This window comes from Mercenaria mercenaria, chromosome 3 (genome assembly GCF_021730395.1).
Source record: "Mercenaria mercenaria strain notata chromosome 3, MADL_Memer_1, whole genome shotgun sequence".
NCBI classification, from domain to species: domain Eukaryota; kingdom Metazoa; phylum Mollusca; class Bivalvia; order Venerida; family Veneridae; genus Mercenaria; species Mercenaria mercenaria.
Window position 1 is genome coordinate 95,184,415 of NC_069363.1, and position 18,692 is coordinate 95,203,106.

Consider the following 18,692-nt stretch of genomic DNA (forward strand, 5'->3'; position numbering starts at 1 on the left):
ACACACAAGTCTTGTTTACTGGAAGTTCACTACTTTTCACAATTTTGGCTTGTGGCATTTTTCTGGTGAAATATTCAAATTAAACAGGACTGGAAACAAAGCAATGAGATTTGAGCATACCGTTTAAAAGCAAAAAGTGGCACATAATATTTCACTTTAAAAAAAAGAATTTAACATGAAATACCTACTAAATATAAATTTCCACATACACTCATCACTGAGTGACGGCAATCAATTAATATAAGTTGTCTTTGATTAATCTATTAAATACCTATGGCAATTAAACTGAACTTGTAATTGGCTAGCAACCATAATATAGAGGTAAAGGATGTTTGACTTCATACTGTTTTCAATTATATCCTAACAGAAAATACTGCCCTTATTTTAACTTTTTGATTTTATCTAAAGCAAGATCTTACCTCGAAGATCATGTTGATATCAACAGGCAGAGTTATACCCATAAACTCAGCCTTGCCTGTGTGTGGTCTCTGCTGGTATAAACTGGCTTTTGTTGGGTGGCGTGGGTTCTCCATTTCATTTAAAGACACACCACTCATGTTAAACATTAGACTGAAATGAGCCGTGCCATGAGAAAACCAACATAGTGGGTTTGCGACCAGCATGGATCCAGACCAGCCTGCGCATCCGTGCAGTCTGGTCAGGATCCATGCTGTTCGCTTTTAAAGCCTATCGAAACTGGAGAAACTTTTAGCGAACAGCATGGAGCCTGACCAGACTGCGCGGATGCGCAGGCTGGTCTGGATCCATGCTGGTCGCAAACCCACTATGCTGGTTTTCTCATGGCACGGCTCAAATATAGAATATTTGATATACCTTGGTTATTATTTATTTTCTTTTTGAAACATGGAATGTAAGGGTTGTTGTCATGAGTACATTTGTACTCTGAAACAAGTACATGTGAGACTTCTCTTACATATTTCCAGCTAATGCCTGTGGTGTTAAATTCTGAACAATTAATTTTAAGGGATGATCATGCACAGGCATATATTACATGTATGAAGGGTCAAACCATTACATGATGATTAAATTATTGTATATAACCCTTTCTTTTATCAAGCAATAGAAACAAAATTCTGTCTTACTGTAATACTGTCACCCAATTATTTAACACGTTTGTGATTAAACCTGAACCAGCTTACTTTTTGTATTGCAACTGAACTATATTCTAAACAACTTTTTACTATATTATAACAAACTACCATTGAAAAAAGCAAAATGTGGTCTTAACAAAAATCTACAAAGCCTGACTTGTCCCTAAATGAGAAAATCTTGAAAAAAGCCAAAACGATTTTGAAACCCATTTTTGTAAAAAGATCTCTTAAAATACATAAACAAAGGGGCTTCAGAACCTATTTTAAATCAATTTAGTATTATGTGTTAGAAGGTAGTTGTCATGCTAGATGTGTTACCTTGAAGGTCTGCCTGTTCCTGATGTACTGTCTATACTTGGTCTTCTATTGATGCTTGTCATACTTCCCATATTATCATACAGTGAATTTAATCCATAGTCTGACTCTACATCCGAACTTATTGTCCGAGTTTTCATCAAGTTACGGAGAGTTGCATAACCAATTGCATCACGAGCTGTTGTATACATTATGGCATTTTCTGAAAAGTCAAAGAATTTTGAAGTTGGCATGAGCCCTACACCTGGACTAGATTGTCTTCGAATACTTGGAACACGCGTAAGATTTGACATTCTACGTAAAAAGGAGGAATGATGTGCAGTATCCTTGTGTTCCTTTTTTTCTTTATGTCGTAACTGCACATCCATTGTATCCAGAGAATTTGAACTTGCTATCGGACTCAACGACGGAAATTCCATCACACCATGATGTCCGGAATCATATGAACCAATCCCACTTGTTGTCGAGTCTGTAGTAAAACTTTCAGTCCGACTTTTACTCGTTTTTGAACTGTCACTACTGCTACTTCGTCCGTCTTTCAAACTGCCAATTTTTCGCAAAGAACTTTCCTCCTTTTCAGCTAGTGAAGATTTAACTTCCTCCAAATTTTCACTGCTACCTCCTTCAGCTTTCTTAGTTTTATCAGAATTCTGTTCAAGTTCACTTTCAGTTTGATCATGTTCTACCTGATTTTCATTCTTTGGCACTTTATGATCAATTTCACTGGTTTTGTTTTGTTCACTCTGGTTTTGATTTTTAGGTTCTTTATCATCTGATTCTAAATCAGTATCTGTCACACTAATTCTAATACTGTTGCTAGCTGCTTCTTGTTCAGATGCAGCTTTATTTTGTTCTATTTTGGTGTCAGCTTTGTATTCTTCATCACCGGGTTCTACAATTTTAAGAACAATGTCAGCAGATGAGGCGTTCGTTGAAACCTCACTAGGTATTCCTTTTATAACAAGACCTAATTCTGCTTTATCACTAGGTTTTGTCTCAGTTTCATGTTCAACTCTACTTGACTCAACATGTTTAGCACTTGAATGTTTAGAATACTCCGATGAAGATCTAGGCCGTGGGGGCGAGGACTCCTCTTTAACGTGTCGTAGCGAAGAACTTCTTCTTGGGATGGCATTCACACTATCTAAACTATTGTCATCTTTTATCACAGATTTCACTTTTTGGGGTTCATTTTTGTGTTTGAGTGAGTCACCTTTATGTTTATGTTTCAGGTGAAAATGAAAGCTATGACTTCTATGCTCATGTGAAATTCGAAAGTCTTTATGTGAAGTTGATATGTGTTCAACACTTTTAGTTCGGTCTTTAATAAACTGTGGTAAAGCAATGCTCCTGAAGGTATGCGATCTAAATGGGAAATGATGTTTACTACTAGACTGGCCTGGCAATGGTAACGTCTGACTTTTCATTCTAACTCCTTGCCGACTTATTTCTGGGCTATTTGTTTGCCTGTGAGCTTTTACATCAGGAATATGTATCCCAGACTCACTATCAACATCATCATCATCATCATCATCATCACAACCAACAGTTTTTTCGGAACAAGAATTCTTTGGTTTTCCTATCTGAAAACGCTCTTCTGCTATATAGTCTAGATTGCTCACTGGGCTGCCAAGTTCCAATCTATTATTGCCAATGCTGAAAGCAGCCTCTGAATGCAAGTCCTCCATGGAGTCCTCGAGCAGTACTGACCGGTCTTCAACCAGAGGCCAGTGCTCAGCACGAGTATTCCAGCGCGACTCCCAGCCATACTGTGAAAGAAGCATTGCTCCTTCTCTAGTGCTGGACACCATGCCCAGAATGAAAATACATGTCCTGAAAAAAAGATATAATAAACACGATTTATCTTAATAAACATCTTACATTATCCTTATCACCGAAATAATTCTAAATCAGAAGTACTTGTGCATGTTCAACCTTATTTTTAATCTGCCTACTAAAATTAGCCATTTTTCATTGATATCAATTTGAATTTTTAGTGATTTAATGGCAGCATACATACTGGTATTTCAATCTTTTGGCAAAAACAGTGACACTGAATCTGATACCTTCTTTTCAATCACTAATATAAGCATTAAAGACTTTTTCAAACAATATGACATACAATGAATATTGGCAATGCAAAATTAAAATTAAATCAAACAGCCAATTTCTGAGCAGCAATTAAAATTGCATGAAAACAAATATAGTCAAGCCTGTGCTAAAGATCAAGTTTATGAGGTATTTGAAAAAAAAACCCCAAAAAAACCCTTTATTTCCAAACAACAGGTATTAGCCAGGTAGTATTACTTATATGCTTACCCTCTTATAGAATAGATAGCACTTTCCTCCGCCAGGCGTATAACTTCTGGAACTATTTTCTCTTCCTGTAACCAGGATACACCCCATGACGACATACTGATATGCCCCTGCAGCAAAATAAAGTTCAAGGTCAATACATTGCTATACTTATGTCTTGGTGGTACACAATTATTTCATTTACTTAAATTGTCAACATTTCTGTTTTGTTTCTCTTCTCTCTTCCCACCATTGCCTCAAGCATGGAAGAAGACAATTTGAGCCGTGCCATGAGAAAACTAACATAGTGCGTTTGCGACCAGCATGGATCCAGACCAGCCTGCGCATCTGCACAGTCTGGTCAGGATCCATGCTGTTTGCTTTCAAAGCCTATTAGAATTAGAGGAACTGTTAGAAAACGGCATGGATCCTGACCAGACTGCATGGATGCGTAGGCTGGTCTGGATCCATGCTGGTCGCAAACGCACTATGTTGGTTTTCTCATAGCACAGCTCATTTGTATGATTTTTCCTATCCTACAGGTGCAAGATGAGATTTTTGTAACATGTTTTTTTTTTTACATGTAATATTGTACATCCTCTATAGACAAGTTTCATTCTTGATAAGCATTTTGTAGTTTTAATAAGAACCACATTGTCAATCTTCACACAGAAATATTCTACAATATGCAAGTAGTTTTCTTCTAAAATATGTTAGTCTTTATTCAACTGGGTCTCAAAAGTCATACCAACACAAACTAGATTATAATTATGATTCCCTTTCAGCCTTTGATGTTTGAGGAATATCCCAGGTGCTCCTCTAAGCATTATTTATGGCACAGACAGGTACCTGGGTAGAACCACTGATCTTCACACTGGCTTCCTCACATGAAAGAATTCTAAATCACAATCCAGGTTTCAAATACACTGAGGAGAGGCAAGTGATATAAGGTGAGCTTAACCACTTGACCATATGCGGTTTCTTCTAAATGGTGGTAGATTTATACACAATGCAATGATATGATAAAACAAAAAGTTCATACCACAGCCCAGAGTGCTGTCTTCAGGTGTAAGATATCATCCTCAGTCTTCAACTCCTGACATCTTATACACTCGAAATAGTCATCTATATACGTCTGAAATATGCGAAACATCATCATAATTTGTAAATATTGGCCAAGGAATCAAATGGACATGCTGTGTTAGATCTATTTTTTGCTGAATTTTATGTTACACTGAAACAATTCTAGGTCATATTGTGGTTTTGCAGCTTTACTTGACTATAGAGAATTCAGAAGCACCTCTAGGCTTCATTAACGTCATGGGCTGAACTCTGGCTAGAACCACCAATGCCAGCTCAATAGCTTTCTCACATAAAAACAACTGTAAACCTGGGGTGACAAGTGGTTCGTGTAAACTCCAGAGGCAAGTGATTTGAAGTAAATGACCTTAACCACTAGGTCAAGGACATACCTTACAAAATTTTGACTTTTCATGACTGTGTGATACTTCATGCTGTCTGCCTCTTAACAATTATCAGATATCACATTATGACGGGATTATAAATTTTCTTTATTATAATTCAATGTACTTTAAATCTGAATGCTTCTGAGTCTTACTGATTAACAGAAGAATTACCTGTTGTCTGAGGAGATTAAAGCTTTCTTTATGCTGCACAAGTTCCCCATACAAATGAGTAGGCACATATACGTCTTTCTTCTGTCTCCTAAAACACATCAACAATAACATTACCAAAAACACCAGTTGCATGGCAACATTTCTCATTATTCTACATAACAACTTCTTCCATACAAAAGCTTTACCAAAATACAGAAAGGGCATAACTTTGTTAAATGTATATAAAAAGGTAAATGTAAGCTTTAGTAAACTTTGCATATGGACAACAGACAACAAAGGCTTAAAAGCTCTTGTTTGACCGGCAATGTATCCAGTAACAGATACCTTCCTGGGCTTATTTTACCTCTTAGTACAACTCTTTAACAAGAGGACCATGATGGTCCTGAATCGCTCACCTATCCCCACATGACCCAGTGTTGAACTGAGTACGACGTCGTTATTTCTATTATTTGACATAGTGACCTAGTTTTTGAGCACATGTGACCTAGATATCATCAAGATAAAAAATTCTGACCAATTTTCATGAAGATCCATTGAAAAATATGACCTCTAGAGAGGTCACAAGGTTTTACTATTATTTGACCTAATGACCTAGTTTTTGAAGGCACGTGACCCACTTCTGAATCTGACCTAGATATCATCAAGGTGAACATTCTCACCAATTTTCATGAAGATCTCATGAAAAATATGGCCTCTAGAGAGGTCACAAAGTTTTTCTATTTTTCGACCTACTGACCTAGTTTTTGACCGCACTTGACCCAGTTTCATACTTGGCCTAGATATCATCAAGAGGAACATTCTGATCAATTTTCATGAAGATCCATTGAGAAACATGGCCTCTAGAGACGTCACAAGGTTTTTCTATTTTTCGACCTACTGACCTAGTTTTTGACCGCACGTAACCCAGTTTCAAACCTGACCTAGATATCATCAAGGTGAACATTCTCACCAATTTTCATGAAGATCCATTGAGAAATATGGCCTCTACAGAGGTCACAAGGTTTTTCTATTTTTAGACCTACTGACCTAGTTTTTGACCGCACGTGACCCAGTTTCGAACATGACCTAGATATCATCAAGGTGAACATTCTGACCAATTTTCATGAAGATCCATTGAGAAATATGGCCTCTAGAGAGGTCACAAGGTTTTTCTATTTTTAGACCTACTGACCTAGTTTTTGACGGCACGTGACCCAGTTTCGAACTTGACCTAGATATCATCAAGGTGAACATTCTGACCAATTTTCATGAAGATCTCATGAAAAATATGGCCTCTAGAGAGGTCACAAGGTTTTTCTATTTTTAGATCTACTGACCTAGTTTTTGACAGCATGTGACCCAGTTTCGAACTTGACCTAGATATCATCAAGGTGAACATTCTGACTAATTTTCATGAAGATCCATTGAGAAATATGGCCTCTAGAGAGGTCACAAGGTTTTTCTATTTTTAGACCTACTGACCTAGTTTTTGATGGCACGTGACCCAGTTTCGAACTTGACCTAGATATCATCAAGGTGAACATTCTGACCAATTTTCATGAAGATCTCATGAAAAATATGGTCTCTAGAGAGGTCACAAGGTTTTTCTATTTTTAGACCTACTGACCTAGTTTTTGACGGCACGTGACCCAGTTTCGAACTTGACCTAGATATCATCAAGATGAACATTCTGACCAACTTTCATAAAGGTCCCATGAAAAATGTGACCTCTAGAGTGGTCACAAGCAAAAGTTTACGCACGAACGCACGCACGGACGGACGGACGGACGACGGACGCCACGCGATCACAAAAGCTCACCTTGTCACTTTGTGACAGGTGAGCTAAAAACAGAGGGCCAAGCTTGGGAGTACCAAGGCTATATTTCATGTTTGTGGTATGAAGCAACCTGGAGACAAAGCCACGACCTCCTGCATTCAAAAAAGTTAAGTAACAGCTATGGAATCTGGCTCAAATATAATAATACTACAGGAAACAACAATTTACTGGCCACTGTATTATACCTGGAAGAAACCCAAATTTTAAAGCAAAAATTTGTTACTTCTCAGACTAACATTCATGGTTTTTATTACACAAACCTTCTGCTCGACCTCCTGGTGTAAGAACCTTCATAAGTTTTCTCATATGTTGTCAAAGCCTCGTTCAACATTTCCTCTACCATTTGCACATACCGAGTGTTAAATGTCTGAAAATTTGAGAAATTTTGACATTCAAGATCAAAGCGAAGGAAGTGTAAACCTACCCAATCATGTATAATTTTAGAAAGCCATGAAAATCTGATGTATAATGTAAAACAATTATAAATCATTTCACTGAAAAAATATCTTTATGGAATGAAAATAATAGTATGCAACCAACATGATTAATGAAGGATATAAAAGTAACTGTTTGATCTCACTTTTATGTTCCTATAAAGGCATCTTTCATGTACAATATTGTTTCTATTTCCCCTTCTTACTTTAACTTTATTTCTTTAATAAGGAACTGAAAAGTCTGATGTACACTGAACATGAAGAGTCCTGCATCATAAATATGGCTGAAACTCTGAAAGAACTAAAACTACTTACAGAATGCCATTTTTTCAGTTCATTTAAAGTATAATTTGCATCTGTAAGGAACTTGAACCCTGCTGGTGTGGACATGTACCGACACAGTATCATCACTCCCTTCTCTCCAAGGTGCAGGAATGACGGCTTCATTTTAACTACAGATTCTAAATTCTCCTGCAAGTAAAGATTAAATATACAAATGGCATTTCATAGCAAAGGGCGGTAACTGACTGTTAAAGAACTTTGAAAATCATACTTTTAAGCCAAGGTAGCTTCTTTTAACACCAGATACCTGAATGAATAATATACAGAAATACAACTATCGATTTTGGAAAAATCATGTGAAGTAATCTGACCAGTTTTACAGAAATAATTTTTACTCTTAACATAATATTTCATGCTGAGTTCTAAGTTACCTTCACTTCACAAGCCTCGTCCAGTATGGTAAGAGCTGTCATGGCCACACTGCGACTCTGATCATAGAGCTGACCTACCAAAAATTCTATACCCCACTGACTGAAGTCTTTCACTTTGGCACGCAGCAATATACGCATCATCTTTGTACTGTACAACCTTCCAGCCTAAAATTAAATGACAAGTTTTATATGAATGAAAAAGCCTGCTAGAAAACCAGGAAACACTCCACAAATAAAAAATTTAAACTTCTGTACAGAAAACAGACCATATATATCACTTACACAGTAGGACTTTCATTACATATCTCAGAACTTGCAGCAAAATTTTTTAAAAATGGCTTCAACCATATTTAAGTTTCACTTAACTTCTTTTAAAAAAACCTCTGACAGCTTACTTGTTAGATTAAATTTTCCTAATAAATATACATCTCCAGAGCATCATCCTCTGTCTAATAATTTCCAATGTGATGTTGCTCTGCTGAAGTATGATAATATGCTTCTTTATTTGTTACATTTAAACTCCTCAAGTCATGCAGAGAACTAGGATCGTAAAGTGTTTTTTCCAGTTTTATTAACAGAGAACTAAAGGTGTTTCTTTAGATATAATGTCCAGTATTGGCAAGAAACTGGCAAGAACCACCAACATGAGTATGTCATTCAAAGTCATTGACCCCAACCACTCCGTCGATGAGATCCTATGCCTGACTTCCATACAGAAAACTTAAGATATCATAACAATAAGTCTCACTGATGCCAAAAATAACACATCAAGATACCATACCTCAGATCCAGCACAGAGAGCCTTGGAGAGAACGGCTCGACAATTTCCATCTCTTCCATAGTACAGACAAGATGAGATCAGCTTTACGTAACATTCCTGAGGTGCTGAAGACACTATGTCTAGAAAACTGAAATAGTCAGCATTCAATCTCCGTTATTCCTCTTTACTACGTATGCAAAATTGCAATGAACTATTTTCAACAAATTAATCAAAAAGAATTAACTGACAATTTTGGATTCTTTTATTTTTTATTTTCAATTTCATAAAAAGGAGAATGTGTTCGGGTTCATAATTTTTTTTTCAACTATTTTTCAGTCATATAAACTGCAATATCTACTTGTAGCAGTGAGCACTATACAAACTTTGTAGTGCTGCCCCACTATAATATTACATCATAGGCATGTGACATGATACTCCACCCACTCATCATTATACTAGCACCAGGCTGACCAGTCCTAGAACTATCCTCAAGATGATGCGTGCCAAGCAAGGAAGAGAGACCATACCAGTAACATTTTTCAAGTGTTCTGTATGATGGCAGCAAACCCACAACCTACTGTATTCAAAGCAGGCCAACTACCACTAGACTACTGAGGCATGAAGCTAAATTGTATTGATCCAGCAAAATCTGTCTCACAGTATGTACTTACTGTTGATAAATGCCAGCTTTCTCAAGCAGCCTATCTCCTTTAGTTGTCATAGAAAATCTTCCAATAAACAGGAAGTAATAATGACTCAGTGTGTTTATAACATTGTTAACACTCAGGACTGACTCTGGAGCAATTCTTTGTAATGCCACCTGAAATAAAGGGTTAGCAAATATTCAGTGGGATTAAAATGTCTCTGTAAAAATTTAACTATATTTGGTGATTTGCTTTGTCATATTTTATTATTTAATATATGTTAAATTTGAGATCTTTTGAAAAGTGAAATGGGAAATGCATTTCACAAGTCACATGGATATTCCCTTTACATGAAAGAAAACTACATAAAAAGTTGGCTTTTCAGAGACCTTAACCACATTCTTACATATGTTTTGATTTCTCTGCTGAATTTCCCATCACGATATCACATTCAAATGCATACAGTGAAGTAGCTTTTTAAGTTGTCAGGAAACTTCATGGTCTGAACAAAAGAGGCTCCCTTGTTAATACCGGTACTTGAACTTGTGGATTTCAATAATGCAGACAAAATTAATAGGAATTGTATATGTTCATTGGGAATAAATTACACAAGAATATATATCTATTTAACTACATCCAAATGAATATTAATGACTTTCAAGGCATCACTTCTAATATATTGTCAAATACTTATAATCAATATTTGTGGGGGACTAATTTTCAATCTGGTGGTTGAGTCAATCCATGAAATCTAATCCCAACAAACCAGTAAAATTCACATTCATTCAATGCTCAAAAATTGACGTCTACAAATCATACCCCCACGAAAATATGTCATTTTGGCTAAAACCACAAAATTGCATGCCTATGACTTTAAAATATTTAACTCATGATTTGTCCTACCATTCACCTTGATACCAAACTTGCAAGATTCTACATGCTGGCAAAAGATTTTGAAGAATGCAACCACATTTTACTCAAATTTGCATAAACATGCATCTTCAAAAATTTAATGGCAAAAACAGCTGAGGTATACATCCATTTTCAGTTTAATAACCATTCTTTAAATGGTTAAAGTGTGGAAATATAACATGTATGAGGATAAACTTACCTCAGACAAACATAATGCAATATCAGCAAGAAAATCTGTCAAAATTTTAGTTCCTTCCTCCTGTAAACAAATACAAACAAAATCAATTTTTGAAAGTCACTATGTCTTTACACCTTTAAAGAGTGATGAAGATGTACTTTAAAGAAATGACAAAATTAAAATTTTACATCTGAAAATACTAGCTTATTATATGACACAATTTTTTTTCTTGGGTTATAAACCATACTCAGTATGATACAATGTATATCATATGGTGACTTTCATGATGTACGACAACCTCACATCCCTTTCAGCTTTAATTCAGGCAAAATTCAGGAGGTATCTGAACAGAACAAATGAGAGTCAACAAGCGAACTGGATAGCTTCCTCGCCCCAATGTGTGTCTGGAATCTACAGCAGCAAGAAGCAGTGATTTGAATTAGTCACATTAACCACTTAGCAATAGAGGCACCCTATTTTGCACATCAACACTATGAAAGCTGAACCAATAAAACGTACCTGTTCACAGCGGACAAGAAAGTCAGCAAGTTGGCACCCTGCCAGAGCAAATTTCCTCTGAAACTCATGGTCAGCATGTAAACGAGAAAACATGTGGTTTGTTGGCTTGAAGAAAAATACAAGTCTTTTGATAAACCTGAAACAAAGAGAACCTCAGGTCAATAACACAAACTAACATGACTATAAAGCTGATTATTTTATAAAGAAAGTTCTGATAGTCAACATTAACTTACAGTTGAACATGGATAATATGACCAGGCTAGGGAGAGGCAATAAGTGGTCTATCCTTGCAGATGATCATTTCCACCATTCAAAATAAACCGCACGTTTAAATTCAAACTGGAATTTGTTGTCATTGGACACAGGCATTTTCGATTCACTTGTTGTCTTTAGCGGGGTTCTACACTATATGCAGTTGGAAACTTAAAGACTCAGTCTCTAACTAGTAAAGCAAACAAGATGCTAGTCCTGTGAACTTAATTCTTATTCTGTCAATAAATGATTCCTCAAATATCTTAATTTCTGATTGTGTTATTAAGTTGCTGTTTAAGAAGTCGCAATAGCTACTTTGGTTTGTTATATATCCTTAGTATTATGGACAATCTTTTTTTTTTCAAACTAGAAACTGCTTCAATGTTCTAGTTCTGTCTAGATTAGCATAAAACCTTCCTTAGCACTGTTCTATATTAACATGACTATAATGACAGCCTGAAGCTGTTTTAATTATTAGTTAGATCTCCTTCATGTAAAGAAAAAGCTTCTGTCCAATATGTAAAAGGTATTTTTTAAAACTGTAAGTACACAAAGAGAGAATTTACCTGACGTGTGACTGATCCTCCAGTTTTCTCAACTTGTCATCTGGCCACTGTAGAATAAAACAATATAATTCAATACATCAGAATATATTATGTAATTGGTAACATAATATCTTAACCCTAAGCAGATATACAAAGACCAACATAATATCAATAGCTAACCAAAGCTGCACAGTAAACTTCAACAACCTAAGTAAGTGACCTGCAGGAATTTTGAGCAAGAAGGCTCCTTAACAAGAACTGTCTGTAAGACAGCGCGCTCCACTATTCAGGAATTTGACAGTAAAATGAACGTATGTCTGAATAAGAGACCTCTACTATAAAAGGAAGATACACCAAGGTGTATAATTCCATCAAATACACAAGTTAGAGTTATCAGGATTGTTACAACAAATGCAGATGATGATGGTAAAGATATATTTTGAGTTTCAAGTCATTATCTTATATAGTACCAAAGTTATGTCCAGAAAACAAAGTTTGTTAAAAAAAATTTAAGTATAAAATGGGCATAATTTGGTCAAAAATACAAATCAGAGTTATGGGGATTGTTACAACACATGCAGATGATGGTGATAAAGTTACATTTTAAGTTTCAAGTCTTTATCTTATATTGCATTAAAGTAATATCCAGAAAGTGAAGATTGCAAAAAAAGTTTTACAAAAGGGGCATAATTCTGTCAAAAATACAATTAGAGTTATAGGGTATGTAACAACACATGCAGATGATGATAATAAACAAATTTAAAGTCATTATCTTTTAAAGTACCAAAGATATGTCTATTATTAAAGCTAAGTTTGCTTTCGAAAAAATTTAACATAAAAATAATTCCAAGTATAACTCCTTGACCTTGGGTATAATGGGCTCAGCCCCTGCATATACTATGTTTGTTTATGAGAACTTACAGTAAGATATAAGCAAAAGTAACAAAGTTATGACAGAAAAACAAAGGGTGCCAAAAAACTTTAACCTTAAAAATAACCTAAGTATATAAGACCTTGGTGACCTTGACCTTAGATAAAATGGGCCCAGTCCCTGTACATACTTTGTTTGTGTACTGGACAATGTTTATGTAAAGTTACAGTAAGATATAAGCAATAGTAACAAAGATATGACAGAAGAACAAAGGTTGCCGAAAAACTTTGACCTTAAAAATAACCTAAGTATAACACTTGGTGGGGTTGACCTTGGGTATAATGGGCTCAGCCTCTACACATACTTTGCTTGCATACTGGACAATGTTTATGTGAAGTTACAGTAAGATATATTAAAGCAATATTAACAAAGATATGACAGAAAAACAAAGGTTGCCAAAAAACTTTAACCAAGAAGGGTCACGCCGACACCGACGTGAGTAGTATAGCCCCCCTATTCTCCAAATAGTGGAGCTAAAAATGCAGTGAAGGCTTACAGGAAGAAATATAATCTTGATCAGTGAACATCGGAAACATGCAATATCTGACATTTTAAAGTATGATTCAATGAAATTACTAAATATTTTAAAAATTTTAAACATGCCATTTTTCATTAAGTATTTTCTTGTTTCACTGTCCAGGAGAAATTTCAATCTTTAACTGGTAACTTCTAAGAAATAATTCGGGGAGAGTACTTTCTGCCACTGAGAATGGTCACATTATTGGGAACATAAGAACATAAATTCCTCTACAGCAGTGGCTACTAAACATCTGTATAGTCCATGAGCAGGCAATGTATATAACTACAAAAGAAACACAACTTACCTTGAGAACATATTCTATAAGATCCCAGTCCCAGTTTTTATTTTCTTTGGTAAACAGAACTTGTGTATCCCTCAACGTTTGCATACACACTTCTTCAGAAGATGATGCACGCTGAAGAAAGATATACAAATGATTAAAAGTACTGTAACGTTACATGTTTTCAGTACGATTGTATGTAAACTTCTTCAGAGTTTTTCTTTGACTTGTTTCTATTTTTCATAAATTCTACATGTTTGAAAATTATCATTATACTTTATTTTGTTAGGTGTAAGGCTGCCATCAACCATATTCCCATTATTATATATGGTTGTCAGTGAACTTAACCAGTGTTTCTAATATCCTTGCAATTATTAACCTGTCCTTTGCAAATAACTCAACTTCTCTATGGAGGAATGGAGGATATACACTTGCTGCATATACATCATAACATGTAACTTCCTCATTGTAAGCCTTGTGTGTTACCTATAAAGCTAACCCAAGGGACATAATCCATAACAGTAACATTTAAATTTTTTTTATAGATGATTAACCCTTACCCTGCTAAATTTCTATAATGGACTTGTCCGTCTTTCAATTTGGTATACCATTTACTGTTAAAAGGGGTGCTTACCAAAAAGATACTGACTGACTGGTGAACATTGCAGACCATGATCAGACTGGTCAAATTACTTTAATTAAATTGTCTGTAACCTACCTTCCTGATATGCATATCAAGTAATTTGTCTTTCTGTATGATGAGTGACTGTGGTCTATCTTTGTAGCTTTCTGACTGTTTAACAAGCTGGTCTAGATACAGACTGCATGGTATAGGGCCTCGCTTCTTTAACACATGTATCCTATCCAAGTAATTCACTGCTAAACTTGCTTGGCTGTGGGTAACAAGACAATAATGTATCAACTTTAGAATAATAACCTTTAGTTTAAAGCATGTACATTCATTTAAAATTCACTCAGTGTTGTATAGAACCTAAATTGAAACTAAAACTATGATCAGATAAAAAATAAATGTTTTATAATGTTCAATGTCAGATTGTTTTTGTTTACAGGTATGCGTTCCTTGTAAGAAGTGGTAAAAATAAATACTCTAATTTTAGACCTACAGAAATATCTCATTATAAAGTTAAAAAAAAAAGTAACAGGAATTAAACAGATAAGCTCAAGAACTATATTCAAAGTTCTTACAGACCGAAACTGTACTTGTATGCTCAACTGAGGAAAGATAAACACTTACTGTCTTTGACTTTCTGAGATGTCGAATGAGGAAGCTAGAGCCATCAATGAAGGGAGATAATGACTATGGTGACTACACTCTGGTGGTAATAGCTGGTTTGCCTGAAACATACATTCATAACCGAAACATACATTCAGGGTTGCTTATGTGCACAGTATACAGTATACTCTCTTACCAACAACTCTCAACAAAGGTGAATATTTTCTTTCCCATTAGGTAAATCACCTTGTAGATTAACCCTTCTATGGTAACAACCTCTAACATTAAACATAGTTTGTTGTTCCCAGAAGTGACCACTCTATTCTTTGAATACAAGACAATATCACTGACATTTTTCATCATTCTAAAGAACTCAGAGGTGGAATTAGGACCTCTTTTATATTTTCAGAGTATCTTACTTGTTTTTTAATTTACTGTAAAAAAAAGAAGGAATTTGAAGGGTTACTTTCCATTTAAGTTCAGCCATTTTTCTATAATATTGTTTTCAAATTTTAACTAATTTGTCAATGGATCATTAGAAAAACTTTTAGGACACCTTTGTTAGTATAAAGGCAACATTTCCATGCAAAAGTGTTCGAAATTCGTGGTAGTCCGACAGCCCGTGGCTACCAAATTTCAGCTCGGGCTACCGATTTTCCGCAGGTACAAGCCCGACCAGGCTACCGAATTTTCCTAATTTGTATAAAAAATCATGCTAATTAAACGAGTACTGCATCCAGACTGAGAAACGCTTATGGAATTATTGTTGGTTTTGCACTCTCACGTGTTGACAATCAAACACAGTGTCAAAGACGTAACCGCAGCGCTAATTGGCTGAATACAATCACCTCTAGCATAACGGATAATTTGATTAGCTTTCATACTTCTCGCGAAAATCTCACAAGTACCTGCAGTAGGCGGAGCTTAAACTATACTATCAGCGTGTGTGTAAATGTGTATTCAGCACTCGTTATTACATCTTTCAAATTGTCAACAGTCCTAGTTGCAGTAATTGGCGAGTGCGGATCCTAAAAAATTGGGCGTAACAGTTAAGATTTTGTTTTGGCAAGGAGTGTCATGTCCGATGCTTTTGGACTCTGACGATGCTGATCTGGACTGGAGTATTTAGAGTTAAAATTTTTCAAAAACATGGCAAACATGTACTGTATGTCTTTTCTTCAAACATGCATAGAGATGTCTGTAAAACAAAATGTTATATGGTGCAAAAAATATGTATTTTAAGGTATTAAAGTTCGGGCTAGTGAAATTGGTGTCGGGCTTGGAAAATTTCCAATCTGGTAGCCCGAACGGGCTAGTGGATTCAAATCTGAATTTCGTACACAGCAAAACTATTATTTTACCTGAATTTTACAATGAGAAAAATACATTTTTTGCCATATAACTGACATTAAAGATGTTTTAAAAATTAAAAATTTTTACGTCTACCCTCAGGAAACATATAGCAGTTATTTACTGGTATGTATAGTTTATATCTGGATCTTGCAAAATAAAGTCGAAAGTCACAAAAAACCCTGTTACGGATTTGGTGGATTGAACATTAGACTGGTTACATTGTACACAATTTCTAGCTTGAACTTAAACATGTTAAAAACTAACATTTCAAAACTAGAACATATTTTAACTATAAGAAATGGTCATTAGATATAAATAATTTTTTCAACAGTTTTGATTAAGAAATAAGTTTTGAGAGGGGAAACTGATAACACCATATTAATTTCTTGATCAAACTTTTTCAAACAATCCACTTGAAAAGTTTTAAAAACTAAACATCAATAAAAATACCAATTCTGGATCTTGAATTGAAACAGGATACTTACTAAATGTAAAAGTTCTGCTAAAAGTATCACAGATCGAATAAACAGTTCATTTTCTGATGTAATTATCACTTCTACTAAAGCCTGCAATAGAAAACAGATGTCATTTCTGAAACAGTAGAAGAATTAATATTCAATGTAAACTTGACGTGGCTGTGTCTCTCAAAATAAGACTGCCTACACTTAACATAAGGGTCAAAACCCTAAGTATTACTGCCTCTGAAAACATTCCTTGCATTCAAATACTGTGAAATCATTAATATTCGTGAGGGGCTAATTTTTGTGGATTTCGTGGTTGAGTCAATCCATGAAATTTAATCCCGTCAAGCAAGTAAAATTCCCATTCATTTTATGTTCAAAAGTTTAAATCCACAAATTTGTATCCCCACGAAATTGCCATTTTGACCAAGACCACGAAATTTCATGCCAACGAAATTAAATATTATACAGTATATAAACACTGCAGCTTAAAGGAAGTCTGTCACACGAGATGTTTCAGAACAACCGAATGTTATGGTACAAATCTACAGGGTATCACTCACTTCTTTCTGGAAAACACAATAAAATGGAACGATGCTTAATGAATCATGATATAATGAACAACTTACATCTAGTATACCAGCACCTATCCAGGCTGACAACAGCAGTGCCAGATGATTCTCTACCAAGTTAGGCCTGCAATGCAATTAACTTCAAGTATACATTTTAACTATTATGATCAAGTCTAGTTCCCTTGGAAACAGCATGTGATACAAACAGAAAGATCATCAAAGCATTCTCACAAACATCTCCTGTCGTTATCTCAGTCATAATATGTTTTTTAACTGTTCTAATGCATGTTAAGGGTGAAACAGTTGCACTAATATCCACTTTAAACCACTGGAGCAGGCAAAAGGATTACCCGGTAACTTTTACCCTGCTAAAATTCATAAATTCTGAAATGGACTGGTGCATCATTCAATTTGGGCAGTACCACTTATTATTCAAAGGGACTTTCACTGAAAAATTTACTGACTGAATAGTGAACAGTGCAGATCAAAATGAGCCTGCATATCCTCACCTTGGTCTGCACTGGTTCGCAAAGGGAGAATCACTTGCTGCCAGCAGGCTTAAGTTTAATTATAATTTTAACATTTAATTTTATTCAATACTTCCCCTCTCACTAGAGTGGGTTGATGTTGCCGAGTTCTTCATTTTTCATGCTAGGAAAGTATCCAGCTGGCTTTGGAAAGCTCTTTGCTCTACCGAGGCAGAAAAAAGCTTAAAAGAGCAACAAGAGTCTTCCTCTACATTGCAAATACAACATTCTACCTTAAAATCACTTTCTGATTTTCAGATTACAATTTTCTCTTTCACTTACTTTCATTTAATGAACAATAATACTGGAAATTTGATAGCATATATCTACTGAACTGGATAATACCCTGAATTACTGGCATAGTAAATTAGTTATTATTACAAAATGGATGACCTGAAAGGAATTGTTTAAAGTATGCAGGTACATTTTCAATAACTTACCTAACAGTAGCAGTATGTGGAAGTATAGTTTTGCCCTCATTGGCCACAAACCCTTCAGTGAGTTGCCAGTTTTCTACCATCTTGGACGGATCTGTAATAGTGGTGATAAAATCTAGTATATATTACGGTAAACTCTTTCTGCTAAAAATAAATTGTACAATAACTATCACCCTGACTTTTTAAATTTAAATCATTCATAATGACCATGATCAAGTAAAGATTACCTATGACAACTGTAAGCT

At 35.3% G+C, this 18,692-nt stretch overlaps 1 protein-coding gene across 2 annotated transcripts in view; it reads right to left on the reverse strand.

Moving 5' to 3' along the window:
• Positions 1-18,692, reverse strand: part of LOC123523973 (rapamycin-insensitive companion of mTOR-like) — a 41,892-nt gene that overhangs the window by 10,608 nt on the left and 12,592 nt on the right. For both annotated transcript variants that reach the window (XM_045301784.2, XM_045301783.2), the window contains exons 11-29: positions 18,451-18,541; positions 17,541-17,607; positions 16,936-17,016; positions 15,119-15,219; positions 14,582-14,756; positions 13,888-13,998; positions 12,154-12,200; positions 11,336-11,471; positions 10,838-10,897; positions 9,754-9,902; positions 9,104-9,230; positions 8,323-8,487; positions 7,925-8,080; positions 7,436-7,542; positions 5,360-5,447; positions 4,765-4,857; positions 3,747-3,853; positions 1,431-3,260; positions 420-570 (exon numbers count right to left, since the gene is read on the reverse strand). In XM_045301784.2, the coding sequence (XP_045157719.2) occupies positions 420-570; positions 1,431-3,260; positions 3,747-3,853; positions 4,765-4,857; positions 5,360-5,447; positions 7,436-7,542; positions 7,925-8,080; positions 8,323-8,487; positions 9,104-9,230; positions 9,754-9,902; positions 10,838-10,897; positions 11,336-11,471; positions 12,154-12,200; positions 13,888-13,998; positions 14,582-14,756; positions 15,119-15,219; positions 16,936-17,016; positions 17,541-17,607; positions 18,451-18,541 (3,842 nt within the window). The remainder of the gene's footprint in view (positions 1-419; positions 571-1,430; positions 3,261-3,746; positions 3,854-4,764; positions 4,858-5,359; positions 5,448-7,435; positions 7,543-7,924; positions 8,081-8,322; positions 8,488-9,103; positions 9,231-9,753; positions 9,903-10,837; positions 10,898-11,335; positions 11,472-12,153; positions 12,201-13,887; positions 13,999-14,581; positions 14,757-15,118; positions 15,220-16,935; positions 17,017-17,540; positions 17,608-18,450; positions 18,542-18,692) is intronic.